The sequence below is a fragment of the Anabas testudineus genome, chromosome 21, assembly GCF_900324465.2.
Source record: "Anabas testudineus chromosome 21, fAnaTes1.2, whole genome shotgun sequence".
Lineage (NCBI taxonomy): Eukaryota > Metazoa > Chordata > Actinopteri > Anabantiformes > Anabantidae > Anabas > Anabas testudineus.
Genome location: NC_046629.1, coordinates 10,225,384 through 10,240,605, shown reverse-complemented (window position 1 = coordinate 10,240,605; position 15,222 = coordinate 10,225,384). Strand labels below are relative to the sequence as shown.

The following is a 15,222-nucleotide window of genomic DNA, read 5'->3' as shown; positions in this document are numbered from 1 at the left end:
AGTTGTGAACTTTTTCTAGATTTGCTGTATGTATTTGTACATTTTTTGTTTTGTCCACATTGTCAGCAAATATTTATTTGACCAATTATTTGGTTGATACACTTCCGCCATGCTACTGATTACTTCATGCTAATGTATCCAAGACTGCAGTCTTGCTAAAGTTGGGCTTTTGTTACTTACTAAAATATAATTTAAGTCTAATTATGTCTGTTAATGCCATTTGCAGAATGTATGAGGGTGTGTGTGTGTGTGTGTGTGTGTGTGTGTGTGTGTGTGTGTTTCTGCATGTGTGTGTATGATGGCGTGGCGTGTGTTTTATGATTAATTATGTCATTGAATCCTTTTGAGCTGAGGGCTTCTATTTGTTTCATGATGGATGGTCAGATAATGAGTTGCATTATCAGATTGTATTTGTATTGTGTTGCACTTATGGAACGTTATCCTTATCTCTGCCTCACCTCGTTCTAATATAACATGTCAAACCTGGGGGAACTGGTATTTCTCTGGAAGTTATTTTGAAGGGGTGCCAAAACACATGGTCACAAACACTCATAGATTTGTATGGTTTGAAAACTTAAACTTAAATCAAGAAATTAAAGCTTTAAAGATACAATATGCAACTTAATCATTAAGTAAAAGTTAAATAAAACTCAATAAAGTGAATAGATTGGTAATTATTAGTAAATAATTAATTCATTTTAATGAGCAATAACCACAAAAGAAAACATGTAAATGCACATTATGCACATATCTGCAACAGCAACTTTTAACACGTTTGGATATATTTTAAAAATTCATTTTGAATGTTGACATTATTTAAAGTAATACATCCTAAAAGACAAATAGGAACATACACACAGATGATTTCTCTGTCCCCTGAGTGTCCTTGTGCCTGTAACATCTGCTGCTGGGACAGGAAACCAGAGCACATGGTGGCTTCTAACAGGAGTGGCGTGGGGGTGGGGGGTGTCAGTAGACAGACTAGAGGAGTCATGGCTTCAGTAATGCAGAGGGGATTAACGGGCACATCTACACTCTTACTCACAAACACATTCACCCAGACTTGCCTAATTTTTCCCCAGATTTTTAAAATGCCTCCTTTCATTATCTACACACATGTTTGGCCACCTCCCCCCCACCCCCCCAAAAAAATTTTGCATGTGGCTAAAGTTTTTAAACATCTATTAAGGACAGCATGAACAGGAATTGGCCACAAATGAGGGAGCTAATTCAGATAGTATTATTGGTAGATAATAGTGATGAAAACACAACAAAATCCAAGTGTATATTTTCTTTCTTAATTTAAACATGAATTCTGTTCCTGATCATTCATCATTCATTTATAGGCTGGTGGAGAAAAGTGGGAAAGTCCACGAGGGCCCTGTGAATGGTGGCAGTCGGGTCATTCGCCACTTTCGATCCAGCTCAGTACCCATCCCCCTTGCCATGGAGAACATGGTCCATACGTCTGCCAGTCCACCCATCAAACCAGTCTTGACGCAGGTAGCTTATGCCAATGAGGACGGCGCAGGATGGGGAGTTCTTTCCTCTCCTCGGAAGCAACCTCCTCCCAAACCAAAGAGGGACCCCAACACTCGCCTGAGTGCATCTTATGAAGCAGTTAGTGCCGGGTTGGTGATGGCAGCCAAAGAGAGCTCCACTCCAGAGGGCTATGGTTCGCCAGCTGGAAGCCCCCCTAAATCACAGCTATCCCCCACAGACCCTTCAGGTGCATCACCTCCACTGGTCTTTGGAAAAAATAACAGATGGTGTTTTATTGCAGTTTCAATGCTTCGACTTTATCTGCATTTAATTGTTGTTTTTTTATTTATATCCTCAGCTCTGTCTAAGCCCCGCCCCCATAGTGATGACTACACAACCATGAGGAAGGTGCCGCCTCCAAAACCTAAGCGCAGTCCCAACACCAAGCTCACAGGGTCATATGAGGAGATCAATGCTGTAGCGCCCCACCTCCACCAACTACGTCCTGCTGATGTGAAGCTAGCCTTGCTGTCCCGCGCTGGGGGATTTGGAGCATTTGGTGGTTCGATGCAGAGAGCAGCCTCCATTGACGCTCCACAAGGGGTAGCACTGAGCTTGTACCAAGGCCATGATGAAGAGGATGTATACATAGAGATGCTGGGCTCTCAACCACGGGCTCGGAGCCTCCAGGAGCCGCCTGATAGCCCGGAGCAAGCTGATTCAGAAGCCGTCTATGAGGAGATGAAGTATTTTCCACCGGAAGATGGAGCCCCGGCTGCTGCTGTTGTTACCAAAACAGCCAAACTGGAGGGTCTAGGCCTGGGTCTGGTGGGATTAGGCTCATCTCCTCCTCAGAGTGGGGAGACCAAACGAATGACTGCTACTATGGACATCGCTCACTCACAGAGCACATCCAACAGTGGAGCTCTCAAAAATCAGCCTGGAAAAGACGGAAGCTGTGACATCCCTGCTCCCTTCCCCAATTTACTCCCCCACCGTCCCCCTCTCCTGGTGTTTCCACCCTCCCCTGTCACCTGCTCTCCTGCTTCAGATGAGTCACCTCTCACCCCTCTAGAGGTAAAGAAGCTGCCAGTGTTTGAGACAAACCTAAACTATGCTACTGGCCCTGACAGCCCCCTCTCCCCACAGTATGCTCGACAAAGGGCTGACTCCTCTCCTAGCCTCACTGTCCTCATGCCAGAGAAGAAGTCTACACCTCCACTCACCCCTCCACCCCCACCTCCTCCCCCCAGTGCCCCCCCACCTCCCTACAGACCCCCTTCACATTTCACCTTCCCACCAGAAGCCAGCTTCCTGGCTTTGACGCGAGCAGCATCTGTCACAGGGGGTTCAGATTCTCCTAAAACGTCCTCACAAAGGGCAGGTGGGGAACCACTGGGGAAACCACCTCCCTACTCCCCAGTGAAGATGTCTCGTCCTGAGCCTCGGAGAGCACACTCATGCTCCTCCTCTCCCCTGCTGTTCAACCCAGCCAATGGCAGACCTCTGACCAGCCCCCTGGATGAACTCAACACCTTGTTCAGCTCCGGACGAAGCCTGCTTAGGAAGTCTGGCCGCAAGACAAGAGATGGAGGTCTGTCAATAATACTTACACACACACACTCACATCCTAAACTCTAGAAGAGAGAAGATCACCACATTAAAATTGCTGTTTTACCTCCAATCAGGATTATTTCCATTTACATTCACAAGTAAATGGTCCACATACAGTTGGAATAGCTCACACAATACATATATGAATCTATTTCATACAGTCCACCTATGTGTTCCCTGTGCAGGAGTGCTTATATCCATTATGTTTAGTCTCTGTTGTGATTAGTTCATGTCTAAGTTTGGGCTGTGCCAGATCATTTGTTTAAATGTGGGTATTTACCTCCTGTAAAACAGGAGCAGTGTAGAGCTGCTGGTAAGTAATTACCCCCTGTTTCTTTATGGGAGTGTAGACCTGCAAGCTCTGTGTTTTAGTGACATAGAGTTGAGGTGCACCAGCACCCAGAAGGCTTTCTCATCAATCAGTCCTCATTCTCTACATTTATTAGCATCAGTTTAGGTGTTGTAGCCAACCAAACTCTTTGGCCCACTTAAGGCAACCCATTTGTTACAGTCTCCAGTGCAGTGCCCCTTGGCTACTGCAGCTGCCTTCTAACATGTTAGTTAGCACCATAAGCATGATCTTGCTGTATCGGTGTGCATTACGTGCAGAATGCATACTTTGACACTGATGCAAAAGTTGACCTTTGCAGAAACAGGACAAACATATTTGTCACACATAGTCAATGAAATGGGTCACAGTGGGTCAGAGGGTTTTTAGCTCACACAGAGATTAGTCTGTGGTGCTTTTATGAAAGTGAATTTTGCATTGATACAGCTTGAGAAATTAAACGTTTATACATGGTAGAATCCTGTATTGTTCTGCCATGTTTTCATCTGCATCAATACGCATACAAGGTGTATTAGTTGTGGCTGGGTTAATAATGCATGAGCAGTAGAATGATGAGGATGGATATCAAATATTTAGCAGCTCACTCATGTTCTACCTAAGGTAGCCTAAGGAGTGACTGCCCAGTAGCCACAGACAGAACATCCTGGACTGTTGGAATGTTGGAAACAAGTGAGACAAATTGCGATCAAGTGAAATTATTAGCTTGTTTTGCTAGAGGTTTATTTTCCTGCAGAGCTGCTTGATTTGTATTAGACTTCTATAACTGTAAAGTTCAAGGGGCATGAAGCTGCACTCCTTATAAGAGACGGTATGAAAGCAATGCACATGCTGACACACATGCGCCATGTGACGTCTTGCACTTAACTCTTCATCGGCACCTGCACTTGTGCAGGAAAAGCGCTGGCGTCATGGAAACAGTGTGTGTGACAGGGGCTGGCACTGGAGTTCACAACTTTGTTGTTATTTTGAGCAGGGAAAGCAAGGCGGTCTGCTTAGATCAGAGTGCAGAGGGATGCCGATGGGCTTAACAGGATGGTCTACTTCCGTTCCCTCCTGGCTTTTAAATGACTGAGTTTGATACCTGATGCTTTGGGAGTGACCGGGGGTTACAGTTGCTATCCCAGATATCTCTGTGAAGAGCAGCTGCCTTTCCCTTCTCCTCCACCCTGTCCTCATCCTGACGGAATGAGACAACCACAGGATTGAAAGGGGAAGAGGGCAGGTGGTCTTGACAAACTTCAGGGAATGACTGTCATAAGACACCTTATGCCTCAGCAGCAACATACAGATTTCCCAAAACTGGATAAAAGTCCAATTACATTGCATTATTGTCAAAATATAATCAAAATACTCACTGTGACTTATCCCTTTACATGCAACCATCAAATGGACTGTTCCTCTACCTGGCCTTTTGACTCTCTCAAAAACACACCTACACCATGGGACCATACATTTATATTTAGGCATCTTGTGACCAATGGGGGGACCACATTCTCAGTGTGGGACAGCAGCTGATGAATTCCCATTCACACTTTCCAACACAAATGTAACCACCGTCTCATGTGAGCCCTGAGGAACAGCATCATGGGGCAGAAGCAGGTCATGTGGAGTCACCTTCCAACTGGACAGGGCTGAATGAATACCGTTTTTTTAAATAGTGAGACAGATGAGGCATAAAGTATATGGGCAAGATACAGAAAATGAATATATTGTTAGATGCTTTTTAAAAATATTAGCAAAATGTAGTTTTCTGGCAAATTAAAGCATAAAGCAGATACATAGTTTTGTATTCACCTTACTCCTTAAGTACAGAGATGATGATAAGATGATGCATGATGTAAAAGTGAATCTATGCAGTATCTGGTGTGACACGCACTGACATGAGTGACTGACTTTCCTGGTACTATGTTCTTCTCAGGATTCAATTCTAATATCAATCTGCCAGGGAGGGAAGAATGTGGTTCTGCCCCAACCTCACCATCTCTGCAGCTCCAGGACAGGAATGCCAACAACCAGTCTCCTCACTCCCCAAGCCCTGCCCCGGTAGAAAACGGCAACCAGATATCCAACGGTAACAGCTTGTTATTGTAATTTTACAGTCAAAATAAAAAAAAAAAAAATTAAATTAAATAAATAAAATTATATTTATAGATGTTGCATAATATATATATATAGAAAGAGGGTCCAGAGAGAAATGTTAGTTACAGATGACATATGTAGTATTTACAGAATTCATTTTACATTTGATCTTTTTAGCAGGATGTGAATGTAATCAGTGTAAAATACTGACAAGCTGCTAACCCTAAAAATGTATTTTCCTAACCAGTTTCTAGTAAATAAGTGATGGGGTGTGCACACAATATTTGTAATAAGCTTTTGATATTGTATGTCCAGGATCGTTAGAGGATGAGAGTCACAGCAAGTCAAACACCTCCAGCGCCACCTCTCTGCAGAGACACATGGACAGCCATCATACTCAGGTAAACGCACAGGTAACAAACAAAAACAACAATGCATAAACAGGCACAATCTGTGAGTGGCATATAAAGACATACTGTATGATTACACACATACACCCACACACAATAACAATACAACCATGTCAAGCCTGCATTTTGTTTTTAGTTTGTTGACATTTTGAGTGGAATGGAAAGTGTCCTCTTTTGGACATCATGTATCATCGAGCTTTCTCTTTGTAGACAGGCATATGGTTACATGGTTGAATTTAATGTCCTGCATACCTATACATGCGCACAAGTTAACACACAAACACATACTGCCAAACAGAGCCACATTATATGGGATTGATAAATGTGTAAATTTACACTACAAAATTTTAGACACGTGTTACAAAAGTTTTGTCACAGCATAGGGAGAGCCAAACTCTCATGACGATCATCATTTGCTGTACCTTCACCTCAGGCAAAAACAGACACTTAGTAAGATTTGTCTTTGATCCTCTAACACCGGAGTCCAACTCTCTTTTGATCTGTCTTTTAACTTAATTATCAGCCATTAAACTGAGAGAGCTCTACCCTTGTCCTGTGCTTGATAGACAATACTATAACTCTCACTTTGTCTAGCTAAAAAGTATGTTAACTAACAATAATTACAACTCAGAATAATGTCATCTCAATGTTACAACCTGATAAATATTTAGTGGGACAGAAGAGAGAAGATCTGATTTCAAATAATAATCTCAACCTCCTTCATAGCCAGTGTACACATCATCCAGCTTTGTCACGTTCTGGCTCTGTCACGGCTGCCAGAGACAGTCTGCTGCCATTCCAGCCGGTGTGTGTGTGTCCACTGGTCCTATGACTAGAACATGTCGCACGTGGTTGTTTTCCTCACTCTGCTATCTTCACACACTGGAAGTATTTTTACCAGAACAACTCATGTCTTATTAGAAACGTACATATTTCTTGGTAATTTAATTTTACCTGAACTTAATAGTATTTTTTATTTGTCTCTGATTTGTTTTTACACATACACAGCAAAACTAGTTTTTCACGTTTGGCAGTGAAAGAGAGAGAAAAACAGAAGAGAGCTAAGTGAGGGAGGGAATCAGCCCATTAACCTCCGCTCCGGACATTCAGGAGCAGGTTTTTCAGTTTCTGTTGTCAGACAACAGAATGGAACAGTTTGACATTTAATCACAGCTCATAAATACTATGTTGACCAGCATTCATTACCACTCTACTCAGCTCAGTCGTTATTTCCAAATCCTGGCGTGGTCAGACAAAATAAACTTTAACACAGGTTTGGCTGCAAAGGATCAGTTACACAAAAATGAGGTTTAATATACAGTTCTGTTTGTCAAACATGAAATGTGGGAGAAATAACTCTGAATTATACCAGAAACGTGACTTCTGAAGAACAACATGACTCAGCCTGACCTGGAAAAACATATCGGAAACACAAATTCATAACATTTATTAATTTTGAACATCAGCAGACCTAACAGTAAGTAATCTACAGATGTTGTTATTGTAGGCTTTACTACACCGATACTGTTCCAATATTGTACAGTAGTTCAATTTTGAAGTCATTTTACAATAATGTAAGGTTACCTAGGAGGAATCGGCTAAAGGGTCTTAAAGAAATGCCCTTCTTAATAGGAAGTCGCACTAAAAAGAAAGTTATAGCAGATGGAAAGTGATTGAGATTCAGCACAGACTGCATCAGTCAGTGGTGCATGAAGCTCAAGAACAAGCGAAGTACGTAATGTGCCATTTTCAGAGCAGCTCAGGACAAATCATTCATAAGACACTGCCTAGAGATGTGAAGGCACGTTGTGTACCCTCCTCACAATGCTCAGGTTGACTGTTTGTACCCCTTCTAACTGCTAATGAGATAGTCCAGCATTACAAAGATTTTCTGAGACTTTATGAACTATTTCGCTGTTCTCATGTACCCAAATTACTTCTCCTTTCGCTTTCTCTCTCCCTTTGATTCTGATGAGCTTGGTTGTTACTCTTATGCCCTCTTTTATCTTCCAGAGGGGACATCTCAACTTTTCTCCATTCGGTGCGGGGGCCGCCATCTAAAAGAGTGAGGGGGGCAGGGGGGCTCACTGGAAGCTCTGTTCACATGTAGGGATGTGGTGAGTGTATGTCATGCCTCGCTGCTCTCTACCCAGTGTTTTTCATCTATCCAACATGGGATCATATCAGCAATGATCCTCATTTCAGAAGTTCAAAGTAAAAAAAATCCACCCAGAGTCCATTTTTAGTTTGCTCCTTCATGGAGAACAAAGCCTGTAGTGTTGGTCTTCATCCTAAATTCACTGCTGTTTCAATTCCAGTTTGTATTCAGTGTAAGGATATTCTGATCAAAATATACAGGACAAGATTTGTGTCTTCTGAAAATGTGGGTCCTTGGTAGAAAAAGCTTGAATCTACTACTTTTGCAGGACATCACCTCAGCTTTACCTGTTCCCCTTGTTTACTGTTCTCATTGTCCTGACACTGGTCTGGAATCAGATGAGTAATCTGCCCTCTGTCTTTGTTAGGTCAGAGTTGGAGGCGAAAAGTCACAAAAATAAATACAACATTTTTGTGTTTATTTTTTTTGGAAGGAAACTGCAGCTCTGGGCTTCAAGCTAGACTCTACGTCAGTGTACCAGCACACACTGTCCAGACTGAAGATATTAGCATTGTTTGTTCTTTAGTAAGATGCTGTGTTTAGAAAGTCCACAGGGCTAGTTTAGCACTAAGCTGATCTGTGGGTTATTGAGAGAAAAGAATCCGGTATATTGACAGTATATATAAATATGTATATATATATATATATTGTATATTTCTAAATTCAAAGCAGTTCAATTCAGTTTATTTATAAAGCACAGAAATATCTCAAGGCACTTTACAGAGTGAAGTCAAGATCTTACATAATCATATAGAAACTCAACCTTGAGCAAGCATTAGTGAAAAAAGGTGTCAGTTACTGAGGTTAAGACCAAAATTTAAGACAGAAATTATGATGGAAAATTATTTATTGGATATTGGTCCATAAATATTGTATACTCGTGGTAGCTTTAACACTGTGCTTCGATTAACATAACCCTAACTTGTGTTTATAAACACAAATGACCATAAAAGCAGATACTGATAACCTGGATTTAACTGCAGACAAACATTTAAATTCCAAACAAGTCTTTTCAGCAAAGAAGAGCTGCAGTTTTTATTGTTACTTATTCATTTGCTGAGATTTTATGTTGCTAGATCCATCACACAACCATTTAAATGTTTCTCACACTCTTTTTTTTCAGCATCATTGTGAGACATCTAACCGAGAGTTGTTCTTTTGTAGTCATTCCAAGTCTTTATCCTGATGTATCTGATAAAACCTAAAAAAAATAGTGGCAAAGAACACCCAGTGTTCCTGTCTGGAACAGGTTCATTATCATGAGTACATTCAAGAGATGGGAACAACTTAGTGACCCAAAATACCTTTCAATTAGCTGCATTCCAGACTGTGTTTGTGCAGGATTAGCAGATCTAACGGGATAAATAAAAAGGAAAGGATGAAGGAAGCAGAGGGGGGTGGATAACTCAGTTAAGAATGAATGGACTGGTTTGTTTTGGTTCCTGTTGTTAATACTCAGCAGCAGTTTAATCATAAAAAGAAAAGACAGGCTGCTAAATAATTGGATGGTAAAGAAATGAATAACCTTTGTTTATTCTTTCAGACAAAGTAAGGACATTTAAAATAGGCAAAGGACTGTTTGCTACTGAAAATAACAACACTTAAATAGTGTGCTGGAGTAACAGAAAATCTTCTGTTTCTCTTTGTGAATCCATTGTGTTTACCAGGGTTAAAGTATATGTGGGAGTAAAGGTACCATGCCAGATTCTTTGAAATCTCCACAACACATAACTTATCCACTAAATTTTCCAGGAAAGAGCTTAGTAGGTCATCAGCGACCACCAACATCTCTCCGCCTCTTTGTTGATCTTTTTTTCCAACTTAAAAGTGAGGTAGAAAGCAAGCAAATGAGGAAAGCCAAGGACATGAACTTTAAAGTAAAGTGCTCTAAAAAGAGCTGTTTCATTTCATGGGGTATAAGTGCAATATTCTTATTTTTATTAAGTTTAGAGAAAGATTTGGAAGAGTTCTGTTTTCAGCAAGTTTTTGAAAGTTGAGAGTGAGGCAGCAGAGGTGGGTAGGTCATTCCACCATTGTGGAAACACAGAGCTGAAAAGGTTCGCCTGGCATCTTTTGAGGTGAGGTGATGGGACCACAAGTGGTGGTCCAGTGCTGCTGAGTTTACCACATTGAAGGCAGTGCTTTTAACTTGATGCTGGCAGCTACCGGACGCCTGTGCAGAGATCTGAAAAGTGGTGTAACGTGTCCTCTTATGGTAACCCCGTCAGTAAGACATCACGTTGTAGTTGTTGACAGTAGTCAAGCTGAGATACAGTATGACCAGAGCCCGCACAATGATTTGTGTTGTATTTTGATGCTGATGTTGTGTTTTTTTGAAGTTCTGGCTGGTGACAGTTAGAAACCTGTCCCTGCGAAGATAACTTGAAGGTATGTCCAGACAAGTAGGACTTAAGCCAGGCCAGAGCTGTCCCAGTGATGCCCAAAACAGAAAGTGTAGAAAGGTGGATCTGGTGGTTGATGATAACCAACCACCAGATCCACATTTTGCAGCCCGCAGAAATCCACGACCTTTAGGAGTGCAGTTTCTGTGAAGTGACTGCTCCTGAAGCCGGACTGGTTAACATCTAGGAGGTCATTTCTAGAAAGGAAGTCAGTCAGTGGATTGAAGACCCTTTGTAGCGCTGTAAGAAACGCCAGCAGGCTCTTATTTTGAATTTTTAAAGCAGATGGAGCCTTGGACTTGCGCCACTTCCTCTCAGCACTCTTAAGTGTGGTGCGTTGTTCACGGATCTGGTCAGTGAGCCATTAATTAGAAGCTAATATATGGACAGATTGATGAGGGAGGGCTTATCCTAACTTCCCAAATAAGGATCTGGGTTTTTAAATGATCTCTCCACTTTAAATACCACCCCCTCATTGAAACACGACTAATTTGGGTGCCTTTGTTGCCAAAGGTGTAAATAGTAAGCTGAAACTAGCAAAAACTAACGAAGACTAAGTATCCAAGTCATTAGAAGAGCAAAACTTTCTGGCTGCCCTTCTTAACACTAACAACAGAATAGATCAGCAGACTCGGTACTAGAGAAAAATCAGCTACCCCTGAAACAAGCAAACAAATTTAAACAGCACATCCTAGTTAGATGCTTGTCCTGGATCTAGAAATACAAGCATTTTAATTACTCTGTCTAGTCATATTAAAAAAACATGGAACAGTTATTGATCGTCTTTTTAGAAAGGCTATCAGAGGTATAAATAATGGTTTTTATGTGATGTACACACAAGATCATACAGAAAACAGTGATGTAGCGGCCTAACATTTGTCATTTTGTGTACATGCTAGGGTGTAGGCCCAGTGGCATGTATAGTTGTTTGTTATATGTGTGGGAGAAGCTCAGTGGTTATTGTCATTGGTGAAACTATATTATTATATTATGACCATAAGATTTCCAATTTGTAAACATGGTGCAGCAGTTTCATATTATTTAAAAATCACTTGTGTCAGATCTTATTAGGGACTACAAGTAAGTAGGTGTTCAGACAGAAAACAGCTCTGACCTAAAAAAATGCCAGGGGCAGCAGTGGTGGGGGAGTGTTGTTTCAAGTACCAGTGAGACAAAAAAAATAAATTCCAGGAAGTCCAGTTTGAGTAACAGATTCACGAGTCAGAAGCTTATCAGGCACCAAAACACTGCAAATAACCTACCAGGAATGTGCCCTTGCATGTCTTTGATTGGTCAGCGCAGTACCTTGCTGGATGACGCTGCATTACGAAAACAATTGAGCCAGGTTCAGATGACCCTGCAATGTTTTTGCCCTCTACATTTGCAGCACCACAGTGTCAATGGAGTGTTCCCATTTAAATGAACAATGAAGCTTTATATTGCCCACTGAATGCAGTTTAATTTAACCAACCAATCCAAAGTTTGATGGCTTTGTGCATTTTCTGACTGAGAAATATAACAATTATAAAGTTTAAGTAATAAAAAAAAATATGTGGCCATCTCTGTCTTGTGTGCATGTGCTTTCAAGTGTCCATTGCAGAAGGACACAGTGTTCCTACTTGTCTACCGTTCCAGTAGCCGGTGTTCCTGGCTGGCGCCAGTGCAGTGAATAGCCTGACAGGGAGGTGTAAATTATGGATTAGGTCACTAAGTTTTATGCCTGGGCAGGCAGTCAATCTATACGAGTGTTTTTGTGTGTATGTACACACTCACAGGTGTTTTAGTTCTCCACACATAATACGTGTGTCTACATTAAAGTATGTAATAGGTGCACTTATAGGTAAATCCTAAGAAAAGACTAAAACACACAGTGAGAATATGTCACTAATAAATACTGTATGTTTATCTAAAGCCAGATAAACAGTAGCTATATATGACTAAGGCTTTTACTGTGCATCAGATCTCTATTAGTCTCCAGAAATTATTAAAATAGACATGAATCACACTGAAATGGCCACTGTAGTTTTAATCTCACATAAAATGTCCTGATACTATAAACTCGGAATAAAAACTGTGTGTATTAAGATGAAACAGATGAAACTAGATAGAAACCTGTGTTAACTTCCTGTTAGCAATGTGCTTTTCAAACCTAACAAGCCATTGTTAGCCAAACTAATTAAACCATTAAACCTTGTCTCTGAGCACTGACAAGAAGCAGTCCGGTTTTTAATCAGGTCTGGGTCATCAGCGTGCAGTGCTGTTGCTGTGGCAGATTGAAATTCTACCTGATATTCTACCTGATTGATTTACCTGAGTATTGACTGGCAAATGACTTATGATTTGCTCTATATAGACTGACGTGAGGTGTGTGCACTTGGGTTTTTTTTTAACTGAGTTTCCGTGAGAAAAAAGACCTTGTTTGAGGTAATGTATGTGACATCCAGAGGTGGAACGTGGAAATAGGTTGCTGTTAAATGTTTCAGTTAGTGAAGGGATTCCCCCAGCTGGTTGTTGCTGTATCAGCTGTGTCATGAGATGGCTCTGTGCCGTTCACGGGTACATCTCAGAGTTGTTTAGTACAGAGTCATGAGATCAATTTCACACTTCAAGAAAAGATAATTAGCCCACTGCTTATTGCCTTTTTTTGAGATAAAGACAGACAAATCTGTATCTGTATGGTAATCGCTAATAAAAACAAGGTAGAAGATGATATTTTTAATTTCTTCCATCTGTTTTTAGGATTGACACTGACAAAGTGTTTTCTTTTCATAAAACCACTGCCGCTCATTCATACTCTCCTCTCCCTGCTATATTCTGTCATAGTCCGGTCATGTCACCTTTAATTATCTGCTCATTCAGGGAAACTCATTATTCAGTCTATGTGTTGAATGTAAATATTCTCTTTCCTCTCTTTACCCATCTCTGCTCCAGGTGTTCCAGCGGCTACGTCTGTCCAATGGGGATGAGAGCACCGCCCTAAGGGAGCTTCTACGGTGGCGGCGAGCGCAGTGTGAAGGGCGGGGTGACTGGAAGCACCGTCCACCTCAGTCGCCACCCCTGCCCCCCACGCTGCTCTGGACCAACAGAAAGGCCTCTCCATGACAGAGGCTGTGTGATACACTCACATGTACAGTATTGGCTGTAAAGTTCATTCTCTGTCTTGAGCCACACTCGCACATGCTCTGTGTGTTTTTTATATGTGGACCAAGCAATGTTAGTGCCCAGGGACTAGACTTAAGTTCTAAGCCCCAAAGCCTGAGCCTAGTCCCTGGGCTGCCTTTCCCACTTTTTCCTCGACTGTGGATGAGACCCCAACCTATAGGGTACAAGCACTGCACTATGACACTAGTAAGTGTTAGCCATGAAACAATAGAGCAAAGCAGACACAGTAGAGGTTCATGTGGAGCTAGGGGTTATTCTGTGATCAAATATTTTATTAACAAAAATACACAAACTGTCAGAAAATGATGAAGCTGAACATATTATTTATCTCAGTTGTATGATGTCAGTTAAACAAAGTAGCAGCATTTATACTAGTAAGATATTCTATGGATGTACTGCTGCGCACGTAAGAGCTCCATCCCTAAACATGGTGCTGATCATACTTGACGAGCTGTTCTGTGACATTCACATCTGTGATAATCCCACGAGTTCTTGTATGTGTGCACCCCTGACTCTCAGACTGCTCAAAAGTTTACAAGTCAACCGACGCCTTCGGACACCACCATTTTTTAACATCAGTATACTGGCTTAGACATGGGACCTTTTTCAGGTACACAGTCATCACTTAGCCTCTCATTTTTGGGCTCTAAGTGCTACTGTAGCCCTGGCAACGAGTGACCAGGGGTCAGGGTAACCTCAGTAATATCCCAAGGTGCACTTCTCTTCCCCATTGTTACCACCAGCCTTTGAGGAAAGAAACCCTCTGGCCAAAATGCAAACTACTGCACTTACCTTTACTACAAGAAGGGGATCAAACAAAGAAACCTATTTTGGTTTAAGGGATGAAGGAAAAACTAAAATAAAAAAAGTTTTACCTGACAGGTATATAGTTTATGTTGTGAACATGAAACTCTGTGCCAAAGTGACACTACTTGTGAAATAAATGTCTAAACTAACAAGTATAGTTACAAAAAACAGCTGCATACTATAGTCCCCATATACTCATGCAGTGGCAAGAAAACGTATGTGAACCTTTTTGGAATTTCATTGTTTTCTGCTTTAATTTGTCATAAAATGTGATCTGATCATCTAAGTCAAGAGTATTAACAAATATGATGTGCCTAAATAATAACAAAAAAATCTGATCTTTCATGTCTTTACCAACCATAAAAACCTCATAGTGTTAGTAGAAAAAGTATGCAAACCCATGGAATTGATAAATGGTTGACCCCGACCCCTTTGCTCTGTTTTGCACCACCCAGCTTCTACAAAGTTTCAGCTGACGTACAGACATTCTCACATTAGTCTGACGATTTTTTTGAAACACTTGGGAATAAATTTGCCCCCCTGTCACTGCAAGCTGGCCAACCCCTGATTCATCAAAGCAGACCCAAATCATAATGTTTTTGTGGCCGCCCACTTCATGGTAGAGTAGCCACAGTCCCAAAGTGTCTCCATTTATAGATTGTTCATTGTAGACTTAACTGTAGATTGGTGAATTTCTTTGGCATCACTTTGTTACCCTTTCTCCAAGGTTTTTATGGTTGTTATCAATAATATTGATAT

The 15,222-nt window shown here is 41.3% G+C and overlaps 1 protein-coding gene across 2 annotated transcripts in view; it reads left to right on the top strand.

Moving 5' to 3' along the window:
* Positions 1–14,729, top strand: part of myo16 (myosin XVI) — a 64,691-nt gene extending 49,962 nt beyond the window's left edge. The window contains exons 31-36 of one of the 2 annotated variants that reach the window (XR_003299834.1): positions 1,347–1,729; positions 1,841–3,076; positions 5,364–5,516; positions 5,840–5,925; positions 7,948–8,051; positions 13,426–13,545. Coding sequence is in view for 1 of the 2 variants with exons in the window: in XM_026377303.1 (XP_026233088.1) it covers positions 1,347–1,729; positions 1,841–3,076; positions 5,364–5,516; positions 5,840–5,925; positions 13,426–13,596 (2,029 nt within the window). In the remaining variant the exon portion in view is untranslated. Of the gene's footprint in view, positions 1–1,346; positions 1,730–1,840; positions 3,077–5,363; positions 5,517–5,839; positions 5,926–7,947; positions 8,052–13,425 lie in introns of both variants that reach the window. The other variant, XM_026377303.1, reaches the window with a different exon arrangement.
* Positions 14,730–15,222: the final 493 nt, after the last annotated feature.